Source organism: Coenobita brevimanus, chromosome 60, assembly GCF_032717465.1.
Source record: "Coenobita brevimanus isolate Jiangsu-jjx chromosome 60, ASM3271746v2, whole genome shotgun sequence".
NCBI lineage: Eukaryota > Metazoa > Arthropoda > Malacostraca > Decapoda > Coenobitidae > Coenobita > Coenobita brevimanus.
In genome coordinates this window covers 779036-802073 of record NC_137013.1, presented here as the reverse complement: position 1 = coordinate 802073, position 23038 = coordinate 779036, and the positions used below count along the sequence as shown (strand labels likewise).

General features: G+C 43.8%; 1 protein-coding gene across 1 annotated transcript; it reads right to left on the bottom strand.

Moving 5' to 3' along the window:
• Nucleotides 1-5069: 5069 nt before the first annotated feature.
• On the bottom strand, nucleotides 5070-21642 carry LOC145403078 (uncharacterized). Its single transcript, XM_080274912.1, has 4 exons — nucleotides 21518-21642; nucleotides 13552-13973; nucleotides 8663-8878; nucleotides 5070-7036 (listed from the first exon to the last, which is right to left on the bottom strand). Exons 2-4 carry the CDS (start codon nucleotides 13900-13902, stop codon nucleotides 5588-5590), a joined length of 2016 nt encoding a protein of 671 aa, XP_080131038.1. The 5' UTR covers nucleotides 13903-13973; nucleotides 21518-21642; the 3' UTR covers nucleotides 5070-5587.
• Nucleotides 21643-23038: the final 1396 nt, after the last annotated feature.

Below are 23038 nucleotides of genomic sequence, written 5' to 3'. Positions count from 1 at the left end.
CCCCTACGGGATTAGGGCGTCTGGCAATAGATAGATAGACGTAAGTAGGCATCACATCTCCCCCTTAACTATAAATCGCCTACCTTGGTTCATAATGTCCCTTCGTTAACTGCAGCCAATCGCCATCTCCATTGAGTTGATGATAATTGTGTTAATCACTAAAATAATAATAATAATAATAATAACACCGGTAACTTTAACGAGAAATGCAAATGACCAAGGACGCGACAACCAGCACCCACCGCAGCAAAGGGGTGACTGACCATTTTCTTAGATCGGCGTGAGTATAAAAGCCTTAGAAGGGGCTGTTTTTTTGGCTATCACATTCTTCCCCATTGTTAATCTTAATTTTTAATATTTTTCTAGATTTCGTTTGGTAATTAGATGAGTTTCGTTTTACTTATTTGCTGCCAATAAACATAATATTATAATGATGGTAACGAAAGTAACAAAACAATCATGAAAACATCTTCAAATACGTACGGTAAAACTCGTATAACAAGGAAATTAAATGGTAACAATAAACCATCCATTAAGCACCAGCTAATATCTAGATCCATTCATAAGCTCATTATTATTATCATCTTACTACGATGGAGCAACATTTAAATGAATGGTACAAAAAAAAGGAGGGGGCGGGGTTTCAGGTCGGTCGCTTGGGCTTAAAATCTAGTTCTTGCACAGTTCAAAATGTTAAATTCCTCAGAATTTTCGTTCTTTAAACTTATGGTCGCGTCTTCTGTGTATTATACTCCAGTTAACTCCATACGATTTTCTTCAGCTGATGTTGATAGTGCCATCTTTATAAACATCAATTACGGAGATGAAAATAAAATCTTCAACTCCATGCACGATCAGAGATTGCTATTTATCCTGTCTTCGTGTCAAGTGAATATCAGTATACATAATTTTTCCTGAGTATCCCACAATGAATGAAATATTGTATCTGTTGTGAATATTTAGCACGTTGAAGTACCGGGTTTTCCGTTTCAGTATGTGATTGCAATAAATATAGGCTACTTGCTGCTGGACTAAGAATTCATTTAATAATTTCCCTAATTATTTGAACCATTATTTGTGTTCAGAGACCAATGACCATGCTAGTAGCCCTCTTTCTAGGCAGCTGTTCACGTCACGCACATGAGTCATTTCACGGCTCACTTCCTTATCCTGCAGGTCTCCATGCTGAACATATCCCCAGTTCTTTCTTGGTCTGCCTCTGGGCTTTCTTCCCTTCACAGTCACATCTTTTACTCTCCCCAGGCAGGGGGGCGCGGTAGCACAGTGGTAGCGCGCTGGACTTGTAATCGGGGGATTGCAAGTTCGAGCCTCGCCCGGGCTGCCGCGCCGGGAGGGGTAGCTCCCTCCTGTAACCCTAGCGGGGCTATATAGTCCAATACAGGGCTTAGCTCGGGGGAACTCCATTTCTCCCATTTTTCTCCCCAGGCAGCCGTTACCATCCAACCCGTCTGCATGCCCACACCATCTCAGCTTGCTAGTTCACATCGCCTCTGATGCGCCTTGTGCCAAATCTCTCTTGTAGCACACCCGATATTCTCATTTCTCCATCTCAATATTCTCCTTCCTGTGCATTTCCAGTCTGACGTATCCTTATCTCTTACAGGCTAAATTTCTGCCATATATGAAGAGCACCCTTGGTAGGAAAGAAGAGCCCCTTTTTATCAGTATGGCCATCATTTCCATTAATTTCTTCCATTCACCTATCACTGTTACAATGGAGCCAGCCTCTGCTCTTCCACATTCAGCAATTTCCCCAGCTAACTCCCCAACATATTCCAATTGTCTGTACCCGCAAATGATACTTTCTACTGTACTGCCCACAAGCCTGATATCTCTACATATTCATTCACTCATAAATAAAGGCTCCATCATGCTTGTATACATCAGCCTTCGTCGCCAAATACGGTAGCAGCTTTCCATGCTGCTCAATCTCTAGCAACCTCTCTATTCAGTCTTCTATCGTTTGTCTCAGTCTTTTTCAGTCTGCCTCTCGCATCTCTACCCTCAACGTACACACCACTAAACCTCCGCACCCAACTATCATCCTCCATCCTCTCCACATGCCCAAACCATCTCAGTCTACCCCTTCATCCAAATCCCATCCATCCTCTCAACTCTTCATTGTAGTCCAAACCCACCCCCAGGCCGGTCATTCAATGATCCACTACACATTCATCTAATAATCATCTCTAAATGTTTTGAGTCTACAAATATCCTCCAGTTTTACTCCCCAAATCCCACTACTGCACAACATTACACTCCTAACACATGCTGTAAACAAAGACCCCTTAGCACTGCCGAAGAACTCGGTGTCAGAAGAGGCAACAGCTCCCTGGACTTCTTCAAACCACTCCTTACCCTTACCACCAAGTTTGCTCTGCCTACACCTCCAACAGTACACCTCTAACACCACTGTATCTTCTGTGGACTTTCATTCAAAATCATACACAGGACAGAAATAGTTCCAACTTCATTACAAAAACCACAACACCCCACACCTTGTTCCGAGACACTGCCACCCTCACACCTACCAACCATAACCTTGGTTTGAACGGTATAGGAGAGTAATAACTTTCAGTCCTTTTGCTTTTCTCCTATTCCTCTATATCTCAAAATTCCCTCTCACCTCCATGCTTTCACCCACCAGAACTAAATTATCTATCTACCTATTGCCAGACACCTTAATCCCTTAAGGGGTGGCCACAGACAAATCACCTCCACGTCGCCCTGTCCCCCGCCATATCACTGCCCTACTCCCAGCTCACACCTCCCTCTCTTATATACCTCTCCACTCCATCCCTCCATCTCATCCTTGGCCTCCCCCTCCCTCTCTCCCCCTCCACCTGACTCACATACACTCTCCTCATCAGTCTCTCAGTCTCCATTCTCTCCATATGGCCAAACCACCTAAGTGTGTTTCTACTCATCACCCTATATAAACTCCAAAGGTAGCTTGCCTCTAAACTCTTTCTCTCTCTCAAGTGCCAAGCAGTAGACTCAACACTGAACCCTGATGCACACCAAGACTGATTAGAATTCCTTGTTTAGCTTTCCACACACTCTTGCGTATGTAGTTGCTCATTTGTACAATTTCATCACCATCTTGACAATCCATTCATCAACATATATCTGTCAAATGCTTTATCATCATCATCATCATCATCATCATCATCCGGACCTCCTTTCCCACCCTATGGTACAGTGAGGAGTAGCAACATCCAGACAGCCCAAAATTTGCCCAATCCAATGGGCCACATTTCCATTCACTCACCATTCAAGCCCTCGGAATCCTGGCTCAATCTGATATGATGATGATGATGATGATGATTTGCTACCTCCGCATGCTTTTATTAACTTTAGAATGGTGTCAAGCAATGAAGGTGTTAATGAGGTCTGCATCTAACCCTCTGAATTCTAAAGGTCACTCCCAGGTTGAATAAATAATCTAGCAGCGGCAAGAATAAAACACAAGAAAAAATATAATGACACTGTAAGAATGAATACTGTAAAATGGTAAGTATACCTTATTACAAAATAATACAATATCCTATCAGAAGTTTACCGCACTGAAAAATCAGAGTATCAAGTTGCAATACTTTAACAAAAATACATTATTCTAGCACTTTATAACAATACACTGATCCCTTGTTTGTATTTTTAGTCTGAGTAAAAATACACACAAGGGAGGTGTGAGCTGGGAGCAGGGCAGTGAAATGGTGGGAGACAGGGTGACATGGAGGCAATTTGTTTGTGGCCACCCCTTATGGGATTAAAGGGTCTGCTAATAGATAGACAGATAGAGATGATTCCTTGGTTATCACACACAGTTGGTACCAAACATGGCTTGTTATAACCGAATTGCATGATAAGAAATTGCACAGAGCCTATGGGATTTAGCACAAATGGTACCATACACCCCCAGCACAAATCCTAAATTTCCCCTTTATGACAATTCAGACCCACTAAATCCACACACACTGTTATAGTATGTACCAGGAACACAAATAGGCATGATTAGGTAAAGAGAAAGTCATCATCATCATCATCATCATCATCATCATCATCATCCAGACCTCCTTTCCCACCCTAGGGCAAGGTGAGGAGCAGCAATGTTCAGACAGCCAAAATTTGATCAATCCATTGGGCCACGCTTCCATTCACTCATCATTCAAACCCCCAGAATCCTGGCTCTATCGGAGAAAGTACTAAAATGAAAAGGGCACAATAAGGAAGAAAAGTGTACCACTAAGCGACTTAAGATGATGGGTTTGAGGTAAGGGGTTCCAAGGCTAGGTGTGAAGAGTCAGTGGTCCTCTGCAATCTATCTACAGTAACTATTGCCAGACGCCTTAATCCCGTAAGGGGTGGCCACACACCAATCACCTCCATGTCGCCCTGTCCCCCGCCATTTCACTGCCCTGCTCCCAGCTCACACCCCCTCTCTCATATACCTCTCCACTCCATCCCTCCATCTCATCCTTGGCCTCCCCCTCCCTCTCTCCTCCACCTCACTCACATACACTCTCCTCGTCAGTCTGTCACTCTCCAAATTAACATACCAATTAAGACTATTCTGTGTACCAAGGCTTCCTATTTTCAACACTATAGTCCCTATTTTATGCACTTCTGTCACTAATTGGACAGAGGATAATGTTAGATAGTGGAACAACCTCCTCTGAACAAAATCTTATTATAACATATTTACAAACAGGTATCATCATCATCATCATCATCATCATCATCATCATCACCACCACCACCACCACCACCATCATCATCATCTGCACCTCCTTTCCCATCTTACAGCAGGGTGAGGAGTAGCAACGTCCAGACAGCCTAAATTTGTCCAATCCAATGGGCCACGCTTCCATTCACTCATCATTCAATCCCCCAGAATCCTGCCTCTATCTGATACGCCAAAAAACTTTCACCGCATTCTGTAGGTTCTCATAAACATATCATAAAAAAGTTAGAAAAATGAAAGAAATTAAAGAGATTAATGACATGTATTGCAATATAACAGGATTTACCCGTGTTTGGCTGCTATATTGGGCAATGATAACAAACACGATACAGTAATACTAAAAACGCAACTCACTAAATTAATTAAATCCTGTAAAGAATGGTATGAGACAGAAAAATAATAAAAAAAGATTAAAAAGTTCTACAAACTTGAAAGGATGGTTGGGGTTGATTGCTCAATCATGCCACTCAGGGATGAGTGAGGCTGGTCACTCTCATCTTAAATGTGAGGACCAACTTGCCTAGCCCCGGGCTCCTACGCTCCTCATGGGGCAACACAGGATTAGATGATAAATGAATGAATGAATGAAATAATGTAAATAAACTATATTATGAAAAAATACAGTATATATGAGAGACGGGGGTGTGAGCTGGGAGCAGGACAGTGAAGGGGGACAGGGCGACATGGAGGCGATTTGTTTGTGGCCACCCCTTACAGCATTAAGGCTTTTGGCAATAGGTAAATAAACAGATAGAGAAATAAAGCTTTTTTTTTTTTTTTCTTCCCCAAGACCCCCCCTTTTCAAAAATCCTACACACAGCCCTACCTTGCGCACAGTGTTCTGAATGCCACACACGGCTGGGATCTTACACTGACTCTGAGTCCTGAATTACCATATCTTTCATGAAGGGCCTTATATAGACAGTTACATCCTCTCCCAACCAGTAACTGTGTCAGTCTGGGAGCGGCAGCAATGACTGGCTCAAAAACTGTACTCAGATCACGCTCGCTGAGTTCCCTCTCCTCGTCTACCCCCCGCCGATACACTAAACTCAAGCGTAGGCATCGGAGTTGAAGAAATGTTTTAGCTATGCCAGCGTTCAACAACCAGGTGAAGTTCCGACCCCCAAAGTCAAGGTCCAGAGTGATTAAATTGGGTGACACTGAGAGGAGGTCAATGGTTAGTCTAAAGAGGGGAAAGGTGACACTGTACTGGCTTGATATCCCAAGGCATTTCAAGGTCGGCATTTTATTCAGTGGTACACCCTTCTCTCCTTCCTCACACCCTATCACCTCACACTGCTCACATGCTGACACAATTGCAAGCTCCTGTAGACTGTGGCACATGTTAATCAGCTGACAAAGTGCAGTAGATGTTACCTCATTTGTCAGGTGGAACTGCAGAATTGTCAGCACAGATCCAGTGGCTTGTAATGCTGGCTGATAAAGGCTGACTAAATCCCTGCCACTCACATAATTATCAACACATATTGTGAGGCAACGACAGCTGATGGAGAGCAAAAGGTCTCGTGCCAGCTGGCCAGTGTTATCTATTTTCCTAAAACCCTTCAAAAGCTGTAACTTTATGTGTTCCAAATTCTTATACCTTTCCATGATTACCGCAAGCTGTGAAGCCAAGCAAATCGAAGAGAAGCTCATATCACGAAGACTGTAAACCTTCTTGCAGCCTTCAAGGGCAGCTGGGGCACTGCCTAATGCTGAGGGAGTTATTGTGGGGAAGAGCAGGGGATATTGGGTAATAATCCAGTGTTCCCCATCGCAGTTAATACTACGGAGATCGGGATACAAGTGAAGGAGGTAGTGCAGGAATTCTCTCACATATCTATTACTACCAACATCAATGTACTCTAGCTGAGGGAAGGACAGTGGAACATCTTTCATCCCACCTTGTTCAATCTTTTCTGCAATGTCTTTTTTGCTCATACCATCAAAAAATCCAAAGAATAATTGGTCCTCAAAATCATCTGCTATGAGCCCAATTTGTGGAGTTAATAATATGGGATTCTCGGTACGTATTTCATGATCTTTCACAACTATAATAAGAGTCTCTAAGTTTGGTGACGCTTTTCCTATCTCCCTCAACCATGTCCCAACGGCATATCTGATCCTCAAATGGATGAACTTGAGCACTGGGGAGAGTTTGCAAATGGTGGTGATGATGGATGGGCAGCTGAAGTCAAAGGAGCTTGTGTATAGTTTGGTGATCATGAAAGGTTGCAGATCTGACAGGAAGCGTCCAAAGGTGGCACACTGCGGCACAGACACCTCCTTCATCATCTGTGGGAAAATGAGAGGATTAATATTATGCTTTTGGGGGGTCTCTTTCTTTTTTCTTACTGTTATAATCAGCTTTAGGAGTGGCAGCGGATGTGTGGATCAAATATTTGCAGTAAGACAGATAGTGAAGAAGGCTTGTGAGAAGGACTATAAGGTGTTTATGGCATTCATGGATCTCGAGAAAGCATACGACAAAGTAGACAGAGAACGACCGTGGAAGGTTTTCCGCATGCACAATGTAGATGGTAAGCTGCTAGGTGCCATCACGAGCTTTTGTGATGGCAGTGATGCATGTGTAAGGGTTAATGGGCATCTAAGTGAATGGTTCACAATCAGTGTGGGTGTGTGGCAAGGTTGTGTCCCCATGGTTGTTCAATGTATATATGGATGGGGTGATGAGAGAAGTTAAAACACGAGTAATGGAGAGAGGGATGGCGTTGGTAATGAATGGTGATGGATGGAATATCTCAAATTTGTTGTATGCTGATGCAGTACTGCTTGAAAGTACCGGACAAGAACTTGGTAGACTAGTGCAGAGTTTTGATGATGTCTGTGAGCATCGTGCCTTGAGAGTAAATGCAGAAAAGAGTAAAGTGATGGTTATTGAGAGAGAAGGTGACTCCCAGTGTGATGTAACAGTGAATGGAGAGAGACTGGAATTGGTGAGAGAGTTCAAATACCTGGGTACAAAGATAGAAAAGAGAGGAAAATGTGCAAAAGAAGTTGAAAGTAGAGTGACACAAGGAAGAAAAGTAGCTGGTGCAATGAAGGCCTTGATAAGAAACAGAGGCCTGAGTGTTGCAGCTGCACGAGGCTTACATGATGGAGTGTTAGTGCCAACTTTAACATATGGATGTGAGACTATGGTGTGGCATGAAAATGAAAAGTCAAGAGTAAGAGAAGTGGAGATAGGTCTGCTGAGGAATGTATGTGGAGTACAGAGAAAGGATAGGATAAGAAATAATGTGATTCGTGAAAGATGCGGAGTGAGAAAGTCAGTGGACACCAGAATCAAAGAGAGTGTACTGAGATGATATGGTCATGTGGAGAGAATGGATAACAACAGAGTGGTGAAAAAGATACATCTGAGCGAATTCGAAGGAGGGAGGAGGCAAGGGAGGCCAAGAAGAAGGTGGAGGGATATGGTGGATGAGTGTGTGAGGAAGAGAGGTATGGAAGTTGGTGAGGCTAGGGGACTGACAAGAGATCGAGCTGGCTGGATGAATGTTGTGAGAAGTGCATGATCAGGGATTTGGCACCCCTTTCTAACGTAACAGCATTTAGACTGACTCTATCGGATACGTATATGTGAAGTACAGAAAATGTACATTGGTTAGAGAGAAGAAAATGTACACAGGTGAGAAGAAAGAAAGAGGAAATGTACACAGATGACAGAGTAGAAAGAGGAAATGTACACAAGTGAGGGAAGAGAGAGGAAATGTACACAAGAAAGAGAAGAAAGAAGAAATGTACACAGGTGAGAGAGGAAAGAGGAAATGTACATGTCAGAGAAGAAAGAGGAAATGTATAATGATATTAAAAGCATAGCATCTCTCGGGTAAAAAGCAATATCGGGTAACAAACATCAAGGTGGGTCACTCTATGAACCGCCTGTGTTATTACCATGGCAGTGTGACCAGCTTGGGAGCAGAACACCAGCTGTAGTGTAAGCAGAAGCAACGGGTAGCGACGGTAGGCAGGAAGCAGCCCCAGCCTCTCGTAACAACACCGACGCACCTCGCACACCAAAGGAGAATGGCGTCGTCCTAGCCAGCCCTCCTGACCCCACCACCGCACCACCTCTTGTAAGTGCTCCTGTAAGAAAACACATTTATAAAGTATCTATCTATCTATCTATAGCCCAACACCCTAATCCTGCAAAGGGTGGCCACAGACAAAACGCCTCCAAGTTGCTCTGTCACCCACCATTTGACTGCCCTCCCCCCAACTCATTCCCCCCTGCCTCATATAAATACTGCAGAAAATATGGTCAAAAGTTTATAAACTATCTACCTATCTATCTATTGCCAGACGCCTCAGTCCCGTTTGGGGTGGCCACAAACAAATCGCCTCCAAGTCGCCCTGTCCCCCGCCATTTCACTGCCCTGCTCCCAACTCACACCCCCCTCTCTAATATACCTCTCCACCCCATCCCTCCATCTCATCCTCGGCCTCCCCCTCCCTCTTTCCCCCTCCACCTCACTCACATACACTCTCTTCATCAGTCTTTCACCCTCCATCCTCTCCATATGGCCAAACCACCTCAGTGTGTTCCTCATAACGCTTCCTATCACATCCACATCAACACCACAACGCTCCTTTATATCCTCATTCGTCAGCCTGTCTCTCCATGTGACTCAACAGGCTCCTCTTAAATAACTCATTTCCACTGCTCTCACTCTTGACTTGTGTCCTTCCAACAACGTCCAAGCTTCACTTCCGTACATTAGAGTTGGTATCACAATACTGTCATGTAGTAACTTTTTCACTTCCATGCTCACTTCCCTGTTTCTTATCACTGCTTTCAAAGAACCAGCAACCTTTCTTCCCTGCTGTACCCTTTCAAGCACTTCACCCTCCAAACCTCCATCCTTACTCATCACACTACCCAAGTACTTAAACGTACTCACATTTTCCAATTCCTCACCATCCAACCTCGCTGTACATTCACTGACTTCACCTCTCTCAAAGACCATCACTTTACTCTTCCCTACATTCACCTTTAGATTCCGTTTCTTACACACTCTCCCAAACTCATCCACCAAGCCTTGCAGCTCCCCTTCGTCTTCACTCAACAACACAGTATCATCTGCAAACAACAGCACAGGGAGTTTCCAAACACTATCCTCTCTCACCAGGGCCACTCCAACATCCACTACCCTACCTTGTACCTCTTTTATTACCCCATCCATGTACAGATTGAACAACCATGGAGACATGACACATCCCTGTTTCAACCCAACTTTCAAAGAGAAAAATTCACTTAGTTCACCATCCACATGCACTGCAGCCTTCGCACCATCGTACATACTCTTCACAGCATTCAACAACTTCCCATCTACTCCATATATTCTTAACACTTTCCACAATCCTAGTCTATCCACCCTGTCATATGCTTTCTCCAAATCCATGAAAGCAGCATACAACTTCTTTCCCTTCTCTAGAAACTTTTCCACTAAAGTTCTGAGAATGAATATCTGATCTACACAACCTTTTCCCTTCCTAAAGCCTCCCTGTTCTTCTCCAACTAATTCCTCTGTTCTTTCTCTAACTCTGTCAATAAGTATCCTACCATACACTTTTCCTATTATACTAAGAAGACAAATGCCCCTATGATTACCACACACTTCTTTTTCCCCTTTTCCTTTGTACAAGGGAATAATTATACCTGACTTCCAATCCTCCGGGACTCTACCTTCCTCCCAGGCCAATCTGCACATCTTCCACATCCATTCTACTACTATCTCTCCCCCATGCTTCAGCATTTCACCACACACTCCATCAATTCCTGGGGCTTTCCCTGATTTAACTTTCTTCATTGCTTCCACAACTTCTATCCTACTGATTTCTTCCTGTCTTCTCACCTCCCTCCTTCTCCCAGCCATTCCCCAGCCACTTATACTCGCATTACTTCCATCCTCCACGTTCAACAATTCCTTAAAGTGTTCTCTCCATCTGCTCACTTTTTCTCCCTTCTCCACTAGTAATCTACCATTTTTATCTTTCACTCCCCTGCTAACTTCACTTCCACCCTGTCTTACTCTTTTCACCTCTCTCCAGAACATTTTCTTACAGTCCCTCCACTTTACACTCAAATTCCTTCCAAATTCCTCATCCACTCTCTTCTTACTCTCTCTTACTAATCTTTTCACCTCTCTCTTTCTTTCTACATATAACTCTCTCTTCCGCCTCTCAACCTCTTCCACGCCCCTATTCCTCATCCATTCATTGTATGCTTTCTTCTTTTGTGCCACAGCCTGTTTCACCTCTTCAGTCCACCACGCTGTTCCTTGCACCCCCCTCCGTCTTCTCTTCCTTCCACACACCACATCACATGCTGCACATATTTCTTCTGTAAATATTCTACACACACCTTCCACGTCCCCCATCTGCTCCAATTCATATTTGCCCAATCGTTCCTCCACTTCTCTCTTATACTCTGCCTTTTTCTCATCCTCTTGTAACCTTTCCACTCTCCTTGCAACTACTCCTTCCTCTCGTCTTTCCCTTCTTCTGTTCCTCCATCTTACTTGGACTTTAATTCTGGCCACCACCAAGTAGTGGTCAGAAAGTCCACTCCCCCAACCTCTATAAACTCTTACATCCAATATACATCTTCGCATCCTTTCATCCACACACACATAATCAATCATTGCCTTCCTTTTATTCAGTTCACCACCCACCCTTCTCATCACTCGCCATGTATACCTGTGGATCATTTTATGCTTGAAGAGGGTATAAACACTGCAGAAATATAGTCAGCTACTCTCCTACTTAAGAACCTCTGATTTACAAACTTGGGTGGGTACAAAAGTTTCTTGAAATACATTTACTGATTGAATTTTTTAAAGCAAAACCTATGAGAAGCTGTATTTATCACCGGTACTTATCAATAATTTTCTGTCTGTCCTCCTCTCCTCCTACTTTTCTCCTGTCACTTTTTATTAGTCTTCATTCATTTTTCAGGTGGCTTTACATTGAGTGACAAGCCTGATGGTTTCCTGTAAGCCAGGAAACCATTTACAACACTGGGAGGTAACCATATAACCAACCCATACGTGTTCCCTACATGTCAACACGTGGGTTGGTGGAGGGTTAGTGCCCCTCCCCGTAAAACAACTAACTCAAAGACAAATGGCCACCCCATATGGGATTATGGCATCTGGCTATAGACAGATGGATAGATAAGCCTTATCACTGTACTTTACTTCCTCTACAAAGCTGCTAAACTGAGACAATTGGTAATGCTCTCGTGATATAAATGACCAGCAACTTAAAAAGGCATAGAGTAAAATATCTGGCCTCAAGTAATTAATCAATTTTGACTTATGGACTTTTTAAGTTACTAAACAGTATTTGGATGCAGTTAAGTTTATAAATTGGGGAACATTCGTAATACAGTTATATATACAATATGGTGGTACTGTATCAGCCAACCGAACTAACTCCTTTGCTATGGTGACATCTCTACTTCGTTCTTTTCAAATAACCAAACAATTTCAATAAACTTAGGAGGGCCACCTAAAATGCATGGATTAACAATAGCTACAATAACTTCTCCAGTTCAAGAGGTCTTTCCTGATGTGAATAATAATATCTGACAGCAGCAGATGGAGAGTGAGAGACTGACAAGGAGAGTGTATGTGAGTGAGATGAAGGGGAGAGGGGAGGGGGAGGCCAAGGATGAGATGGAGGGATGGAGTGGAAAGGTATATGAGAAAGGGGGGTGTGAGCTGGGAGCAGGGCAATGAAATGGCAGGGGACAGGGCGACAAGGAGGCGATTTGTTTGTGGCCACCCCTTACGGGATTAAGGCGTCTGGCGATAGACAGATAGAAAGATAGCAATAATGAAATAAAAGGTCTCTGGATTACAGTGGCAATGTTTGGGCGACATCCACAAAAGCATCCATCATTACAAGACCGAATCTCACAACACACCTTCACACATAAAACAATCACAACAAAAAACATTACCAGACCCTCTGCAACACAAACTATCCCATAAAAGAAGGATAGTGGACTGAAGGAGGACGTCTTCAGCCTGCAGTCCACTGAGTTCATACAACCCTGGGGCCACAAGAATAACAACCGTACATAATCCTAAAATTTACACTTCAGGTCTATTTGTCTATCTACAGCCAGATCCGTCAATCCTGAAGGGGGTGGCCACAAAAGAATTGCCTCCACGTCACTCATCCAGTCCTCCAACATCAGGCGTCCCTCTCTTTAACTCATACTATCTTCATTCACATCCCTATCCACCCCATTCCTCCATCTCATCCTCAAACTCCCTCTCTCATTCCTCTCCATCTCTGCCTAACTCAATTTCTCATTCCCCAACCTCTCTACATCTTAGCATACTTCTTTCACATTTTCCAACCTGTCTAGTATATATACTTCTTTCACACTTTCCAACCTCTCTACATCTTAGCATACTTCTTTCACACTCTCCAACCTGTCTAGTATACTTCTTTCACACTTTCCAACTTCTCTTGCATATACACTTCTTTCACACTTTCCAACCTCTCTACATCTTAACGTACTTCTTTCACACTTTCCAACCTCTCTAGCATATATACTTCTTTCACACTTTCCAACCTCCCTACATCTTACCGTCTTTCATACTTTCCAACCTCTTTACATCTTAGCGTGCTTCTTTCACACTTTCCAACACACTCTCACCAACCACCAATGCTCCTTAACTTCCTCATTTGTCTGCCTGTCTCCCAGTGCAACTCAAGATCTCACACTGTCCGCTTCAACTCACCAAGAGCTTTTGTTTGGGAGGCAAGAGGTGTCCCGTTGACTCTCCTGCCTCAGCCAAAATCACACCAATGATAGTCTGACTGCGGTCCTCACGTTCCTTGTCTATTTCATATTCTTCCAACATACGACCTTCCTCTTCCACAGTCTGCTGGCAATATTTACACTTGTCTTCCAACTCCTCTGATTCCAAGGCCTCCGGATCCAGGTATGGGGTGTATAAGTCAGGTGTGTACTGCCGCAAGCTATGTGGAATGGCAGAGTCTATGAGCATTCTGGCCAGCCTACGTGCAGCGAAACTTTGAAGGGATTTTGGTGTGCAGCTGGGTACTTCTTGAACACCAGCGTCCTCCATACTGATCAATGTTTGTCCGGTACTTCAATTAATTCTATCGGTATCGCATTCCACTGGCTTATCTTGTTGCTCTGTAAAATAAGTTCCTGTTAGACAATGCCGTTTTTTAAATCAATCTATCTATCTATTGCCAGATGCCTTAATCCAGTAGGGGGTGGCCACAAACAAATCGCCTCCAAGTTGCCCTGTCCTACGCCATTTCATTGCCCTGCTCCCAGCTCACATCCCCCTCTCTCATATACCTCTCCACTCTATCCCTCCATCTCAACCTCGACCTCCCCCTCCTCCACCTCACTCACATACACTCTCCTCGTCAGTCTCTTACTCTCCATCCTCTCCACATGGCCAAATCAAATAAAGAAAAATGTCTCATACTAAGGGGTTCATGAAGGTTATAGAGTGTTATAGAATAAAACCATTCTCTTTGCATCTCATAGTAGTTATAGTCATCTAGAAGCTCTAAAAAGTAATTACAAAAGAGACATTAACTTTTGTAATATGAAATGCCTCTCATATTTAAGGGTTAATGACACCTATAAAATAGCTCCATACTCTCGCATTTTACTGTTTCAGGAGCTGATCTGGTAACTCTACAAATACCATCCAGAATCTGACAATATGTACTTTTATTTTTTGCACTTAAGGATGAAAAACTTCCCATACTGAAGGGGTTAACATTTCCAATCCCTGAATGTACTTTTCATAATTTTTTATTTAACTTACCTTTACCATTTTTTTCTGTACCTGCCCTCCTCTCTTCCTATTTCTCACCATCATCCACTCACTTGATGTAGTGCTGCCTACTTCTTCCTTAGCCTTTACCATTCTTTTTCTGTGCCTGCCCTCCTCTCTTCCTATTTCTCACCATCATCCATTCACTTGATGTAGTGCTGCCTACTTCTTCCTTAGCCTTTACCATTCTTTTTCTGTGCCTGCCCTCCTCTCTTCCTATTTCTCACCATCATCCACTCACTTGATGTAGTGCTGCCTACTTCTTCCTTAGCCTTTACCATTCTTTTTCTGTGCCTGCCCTCCTCTCTTCCTATTTCTCACCATCATCCACTCACTTGATGTAGTGCTGCCTACTTCTTCCTTAGCCTTTATCATTCTTTTTCTGTGCCTGCCCTCCTCTCTTCCTATTTCTCCCATCTTTCCTGTCACTTCTTATTGCTTTTCTTTCCTTTACAGGTGGCTTTACATTGAGTGACAAGCCAAATGGTTTCATGTAAACCAAGAAACCATTTACAACGCTGGGTGGTAACCATATGACCAGAACATACGTGCTCCCTACGTGTCAGCAAGTGGGTTGGTGGAGGGTTAGTGCCCCTCCCCGTAAAACAAATAACTCAAATACAAATAGCCACCCCTGACGGGATTATGGCATCTGGCAAGAACTGTGCTTCTGTGCTTACACCCTGCCTAGGCAAACTCTTTCGCCTTTGTCTGTCAACTTGTACCTTTCCTTCTTGCTGGAAGTTTGCTCTCATTCAGCCAGTCCCAAAGAAGGGTGACCACTCCCAACCCTCCAACTATCGTCCAATTGCTTTAACGTCCTGTATTTCAAAAGTTTTCGAGTCAATTCTTAATAGAAAAATTTTAAGGCATCTTTCCTATCACAACCTTCTTTCCGATCGTCAGTATGGGTTCCGTCAGGGACGCTCCACTGGCGATCTTCTCACCTACCTTTCAGACTCCTGGTCATCCTCCTTTCGGGACTTCGGCGAAAGCTTTGCCATTGCACTTGACATCTCAAAGGCTTTCGATCGAGTCTGGCATAAATCTTTAATTTCCAAACTGCCCTCCTACGGTTTCTATCCTTCTATCTGTGCCTTCATCGCTAGCTTCCTTTCTGGTCGTTCTATAGCCACTGTTGTAGACGGCCATCGTTCTTCTCCTAGATCTATCAACAGTGGTGTTCCTCAGGGCTCTGTCCTGTCACCAACTCTCTTCCTTTTATTCATCAATGATCTTTTAAGCTGTACATCTAACCCTATCCACTCATACGCTGATGACTCCACCCTTCACCTTTCCATTCCGTTCCCGCAACGCCCATCTCAACAGTTACTTCAAGAAACAAGGGATGAGGCTATGTCACACCTAATGTCTGACTTGGCTCGTATCTCTGACTGGGGTAAAAATAATATGGTTGTCTTTAATGCATCTAAGACTCAGTTCTTACACCTATCAACCCGACAAAATCTTCCACAGGTATACCCATTAATGTTTAATAATACTCAGCTTAATCCTGCGTCATCCTTGAACATGCTTGGGGTTTCATTTACTCGGGACTTATCTTGGAAAGATCATATTACATCTCTTGTAAAATCTGCTTCCAAAAGATTGGGTGTGCTAAGCCGACTCCGCTCTTTCTTTACCCCTGCACAATTGTTGTCTCTATACAGGGGTTTTATCCGCCCCTGTGTGGAGTACAACTCTCATGTGTGGGGAGGCTCCCCACACACAGCTCTTCTCAATAGGGTGGAGTCAAAGGCTTTTCGTCTCATTAACTCTCCTCCTCTTACTGACTCCCTTCAACCTCTGTCTCTTCGCCGCACTGTTGCATCTTTATCTCTTTTCTATCGCTACTTTAATGGTCACTGCTCCTCTGAACTGTCTGCTTGCATTCCTCCACCTCTACGACGTGCGCGTAGCACCCGTCTGGCAGCAAACTCTCATCCCTTTTCTGTCCAACTCTCTAATGCAAGAGTTAACCGTTACTCCCAGTCTTTCATTTATGCAACAGGTCAGCTCTGGAACTGTCTCCCTCTATCTGTATTTCCTGCTGCCTATGATCTCCAGTCTTTCAAACGCAGTGTGTCCAGGCATCTCAAAATGATCGGATCTTGAATTTGGCTCTCTATTGTATTTTGTTTTTCTCTTGGAGGGAACTGTTACTGCGGGCTCATGGCCTTTGATTCCTTCTTCCTCACATAAAAAAAAAAAAAAAAAAAAAAAAGATAGATAGACTGCAGATTTCCTGTATTCAAGGAATTAATAAAGTGTATCTAACCCCGCCAATTCAAAAAGTCTCCCCTTAAGTTGAACAAAGTTAAGATAACATTTACAATATGCATCACCAGAGCAAATTAATGAAGGCTTTGTACTTCACCATCTATCTATTTATCTATAGCCCAACGCCCTAATCCTGCAAAGGGTGGCCGGAGACAAAACGCCTCCAAGTCGCTCTGTCACCCATCATTTGACTGCCCTCCCCCAACTCACTCCCCCCTCCCTCATATACCTCTCAACTCCATCCCTCCACCTAATCTTGTGAAAATAATACCCTGAGTCAGACAACATCCCTTTAACATTCTCTGGCTCCTATGACTCACTCAGCTGAATTAAATCTGGAATCTGCTGGAAGACAATACAATATTAGAGTTGTCTTAACCATGAAAAGGTTAATTATGACAGTATTAACACTCTTTCCCTAAATGTCAACAAGTGGGTTGGTGAAGGGTCAGTGCCCCTCCTGTCAAACAACTAACTCAAAGACAAGTGGCCACCCCTCAAAGACAAGTGGCCACCTCTTACAGGATTATGGCGTCTGGCAATAGACAGATAGATAGATTAACACTCTCATGCCCATATAATTCACTCTTGGCTGAATAAAATTGTTTGTCATTATCTGCAATAAAATAAAGTTCTCCTTACCATGAATGAGTTACGACTATATAATGAAATCCTAATTTTTTCATGTTTTATCTATCTATCTATTGCCAGATGCCTTAATCCCATAAGGGGTGGCCACAAACAAATCACCTCCATGTTGCCCTGTCCCCTGCCATTTCACTGCCCTGCTCCCAGCTCACACACCCTTCTCTCATATACCTCTCCACTCCATCCCTGCATCTCATCCTTGGCCTCCTGCCTCTCCCCCCCTCCACCTCATTCACACACTCTCCTTGTCAATCTCTCACCCTCCATCCTCTCCACATGGCCAAATAATTTCATTCCATTTATGAGAAACCTTTCATGATCTGAGGGTTAATGAAGGTAACAGATTAAGTCCATTATATTATTAATTATCTTACTGGAGAGGGATTTTTCCTATAGTGGCACTGATAGACATGGGTGACTCCACTGCCTGGCTATGTAAACATCCCTTAACCCCTTCCCTATCCCTCAAAAGGAGGACAGTGGACTGAAGAACAGAAATTTCGGTCTGCAGTCCACGAGGCTCACATCCAGATGAGTCTAGGACTGCGACAAAAACAACAACAAGCAACTAACACTAGCAGTTCATCCTGTAGTTCTGAAAATGAAATCTTAGATCAGCCTTTATTCTGTTCTAAAATAAGCTCTATTTTTGCTACTCCAAGGTGCATTCTAACCACTAACCCACCAGGCTGATTCTCAATAGGACCTATTTGGATTATTTCTAACATCTTTTCCCTATTTTTCTCACCACACACTAATAGTCCCTTGTGTGGTACCTATTTCAATTCAGCATCAACACACACACACAAACACACACACACACAGACACTAACAGCCAGCCTTGTATTACTCCTTTCAAGATGTAGGGACCTGGAACTAGGCTGCCAATGGGCTATAGGAACTTTTATGATTAAGGTGAAGGAAGAAGTAGGAAGCACTACATCCACTCACTTGATGTAGTGCTGCCTACTTCTTCCTTCACCTTCATCATTCTCTTTCTGTGTCTGTCCTCCTCTCTTCCTATTTCTCCCATCTTTCCTGTCACTTTTTATTACTCTTCTTTCTTTTTCCGGTGGCTTTACATTGAGTGACATGCCTAATGATTTCCCGTAAGCCAGAAAACCATTTACATCGCTGGGTGGTAACCATATAACCAACCCATACATGCTCCCTACGTGTCAACAAGTGGGTTAGCGGAGGGTTAGTGTGTCTCCCCATAAAACAACTAACTCAAAGACAAACAGCCATCCCTTACCAGCTTATGGCTATAGATACACTGACAGATTATATTTATTTATTAAGTGGTTTATAAAGGCTCCAACAGGCTTGCATGCATCAGCTTTGGTCTCTTAATGGCAGCTTTCCATTCTGCTCAATCTCTGGCAGCCTCCCTATGCTTTTCTATCAATTTCTAGTGGGGGAATAAAAACACTTCTTCTGTTGACTCCCATCACCATAAGATCATCAGCCTAATTTAATACCAATGTAGTTATCGTATCAAGACTTAAATATGACTATACTGTGTGCTGTTACTACTTGTTCGGCCAGTTTATTCCACTCATGTATGTCCCTTATCCCTGAGGTTACATTATATGACCTCGTCCCAGGTTTTTTGTCTGCCTGTTGCAACCCTATTCTCGACGTTCACACACATATCGCCTTCTGCATCCAACTGTTGTTTTTCATCCTCTCAAGATGCCTTAACCATCTCCATCTACCCCTCTTCATCACAACACTAATACACTCCAGTCCCATTCTTCCTCTCAACTCTTCAATCACAGTCCTAGACCCTCCAAGCCTGACATTCAAACACACGCTACACATCCATCTAACCAATGTCATTTCTATCTATCTATTGCCAGACACCTTAATCTCGTAAGGGGTGGACACAAGCAAATCGCCCCCATGTCGTCCTGTCCCCTGCCATTTCACTGCCCTGCTCCCAGCTCACACTCCCTTCTCTCATATACCTCTCCAGTCCATCCCTCCATCTCATCCTTGCCCTCCCCCTCCCTCTTCCCCCTCCACCTCCTTCACATACACTCTCCTCATCAGTCTCTCACACTCCATCCTCTCCACATGACCAAACTAGCTCAGTGTGTCTCTGTACGTGATAAATAAAAGGTCAACGTATCACACACAGCCTCTATCTATGGTACGCATAGATTTTAATCTCATTTTGAGTCCTAGGTTTTGGGCCAATTTCACTTAATTTTCATCATTTTAGGAAAAACTGAAGTTCCAGTCCTGTGAATGAACATTTATTATTATCATTATTGTTGTTATAATTATTATTATCATCATTATTATTATTGTGATTAGTACCTAGTGGTAAGTGGTGGCGACCATCATCCACTCACTTGATGTAGTGCTGCTACTTCTTCCTTAGCCTTTATCATTCTTTTTCTGTGCCTGCCCTCCTCTCTTCCAATTTCTCACCATCATCCACTCACTTGATGTAGTGCTGCTACTTCTTCCTTAGCCTTTATCATTTTTTTTCTGTGCCTGCCCTCCTCTCTTCCTATTTCTCACCATCATCCACTCACTTGATGTAGTGCTGCTACTTCTTCCTTAGCCTTTATCATTCTTTTTCTGTTCCTGCCCTCCTCTCTTCCTATTTCTCACCATCATCCACTCACTTGATGTAGTGCTGCCTACTTCTTCCTTCACCTTTATCATTCTTTTTCTGTGCCTGCCCTCCTCTCTTCCTATTTCTCACCATCATCCACTCACTTGATATAGTGCTGCCTACTTCTTCCTTAACCTTTATCATTCTTTTTCTGTGCCTGCCCTCCTCTCTTCCTATTTCTCACCATCGTCCACTCACTTCATGTAGTGCTGCCTACTTCTTCCTTAGCCTTTATCATTCTTTTTCTGTGCCTGCCCTCCTCTCTTCCTATTTCTCCCATCTTTCCTGTCACTTCTTATTGCTTTTCTTTCCTTTACAGGTGGCTTTACATTGAGTGACAAGCCAAATGGTTTCATGTAAGCCAAGAAACCATTTACAACGCTGGGTGGTAACCATATAACCAATCCATACGTGCTCCCTAAGTGTCAACAAGTGGGTTGGTGGAGGGTTAGTGCCCCTCCCCGTAAAACAACTAACTCAAAGACAAATGGCCACCCCTTATGGGATTATGGTGTCTGGCTAGAGATAGATAGATAGACTTCTCTGCAGAAACAAAAATATGTATTTAATGTGAAACCATTTTTAGTATATTAAATACCAAAGGCTAAACACACATATCAATCCCGTGAACTGAAATCAAACTGAACCCAGCACTTACACTGTACTGGAGTGAGAGACTGACAAGAAGAGTGTATGGGTGTGATGGGGTTGGGTGAAGGAGAGGGAGATCTAGAACAAAATGGCGAGATAAAGATGTGAGGCTACGTAAGGGAAGATGGTGATGTGTAATGGGAAGAGAGGTTGTTGTTGAGTAGGGACAGACATGCTTGGAGGTCCTTTGGTTGATGCCACCCCTCACAGGATGCTGCATTGGACTTGTATGAGCTGTTTTAAGGGAGTACAGTGAACCGCTGACTTGGAGTGTGTTCTGGTAATTTTGCATTTTTGGGTAGTCAAAGTTATTCTGATTTTATTTCAAACCTAATCAAACCTTGACCTAAACTAACTGATCGAACCTAACTACCCTATGAGACAACCTAACCTAATTAAACCAACCCAACTAGCCTAAAGGACGGGTGTAACTGTCCGGAATTGCAATAATATCATTCTCTTTCATGAACAACCCTCTGCCTCGGTCCCTTCAGGTGGTGATCCACCCAGAGGGCGGCCACCACCTGTGTCCACCACCCAGCAGCCACACCACCACGGACACCACACCTCAGCCAAACAATGCAGCCTGTGTGTGTCATTACCACTATGGACACACCCCATCAAAAGCCATTTAAAGTGCGCCATAACAGCCAGCCACAACAAGCAACGTCCAACCTTGCCGTAGGTCATTAAGGTGAGAACAACATCCCATGACGGCAGGTAAACACTCCCAGGCGCCGTAGTGGGCGATAAGTAGCGAATTGGGCTACTTTTTATGGTCTCCCCGCTACTTATCGCCCAATATGGCGCACTGGCAGTGTTTACCTGCCACGGACGCTCATCTCACCCTAATGATCTACAGGAAGGTTGGACTTTATTTGGTGTTGCCGGCTGTTCTGTCACATTTTAAGTGGCTTTTGGTGGAATGTGGCAGTGCCACACACAGGCTGCGGTGTTTGGCTGTGGTGTGGTGTCCGTCGTGGTGGTGCTGCTGGGCGATAGACAGGTGTCGGGACAATTCGCCGTCAGGTTAATTCGCCACCACAACAATAATAAGACAATTCGCCGTCTTGACGATTCCCCGTCACCTCAGTTTATTAACAAGTATACTAGTTTTTGAGTTATATGAGTTATAAAGGTGATGGTGGTTTATTCTTTTTATAATAAATGTAAAATATGGCATTAATTAGTTCTAGTGGCGCCACGAAAAACTGGCAACCATCTCCACTGATATGGCCTGTGTGCAAGAGGGGCCAACAAGAAGGATTCGGTCTAATATAGCGAGAGTTGCTTTCCTTATCAAAACAGGTTGGTTTTAAAGTCTGGGAGAGATTATAGGCTACTTTCCTTTTCGAGACAAGGGACGCAGTTGTAAATTTTGAATGCTGTGTTGTAAGGAGAACGTCGGGCCATTTTCCTCATCGAAATACGGACTGGTTGTACTGCACATGGTACATCGGCATTCAGCTATTGCATCTGAGAGGGAGGGATGTTTGAATTCTCTTATCATTTACACGTGAATTGCTTTAGTCAGTTCTCAGGGCAATATTATTAAAACGGGGAGGGCCAAGGTGTGAACATCGCCCCCGTCCCTATTTTTAACGGTAATTCCTGAGGTGTTTGGTGAGGAAAGATGATGGCTGATTTTTTTTTTTTTTATTATACTGCAATGTGAGGCGGAAGCTGAACACATTTTTAAAAATTACAGGTGTTACATATATGACCACTTAAACGTAGTGGTTTGTTTACATAAATTTTAATAACATGGCCGTCAGAGTTTGCAACGTGTGAAGAGGTGTGGGAGGAGGTCCTTGAGGCAGTAGAGGATTGAGAAGCCTGTGGTGACGCCAGCAATACCCCCGACGTCACAAAGGAGGTGTGACGCTGTTTGTAAGTCCTGCTCTGCCACCTCCACCTCCTCCTCCTGCCCCAGCTCCACTACCACCGTCGGGTACACCTCCACAGCGCGGTTCACGGTCACGGTGCTGAAGGTGTGCTGGAGGTGGAGACAGGCGCGGTAGCACTCATCCAGCACCTGCACTACCTCGCCGGAGACGCTCGCATCCTTGTCCTCACGGGGCATATCTTCCCTTCCTTCACGAGAGATGCTATTCCTTCCCTCAGCAGGGATGTTCTTCCCTTCGCCAAAGACGCCCTTCCTCACACCATAAACGTCCCTCCTTCCCTTCCCAGAGA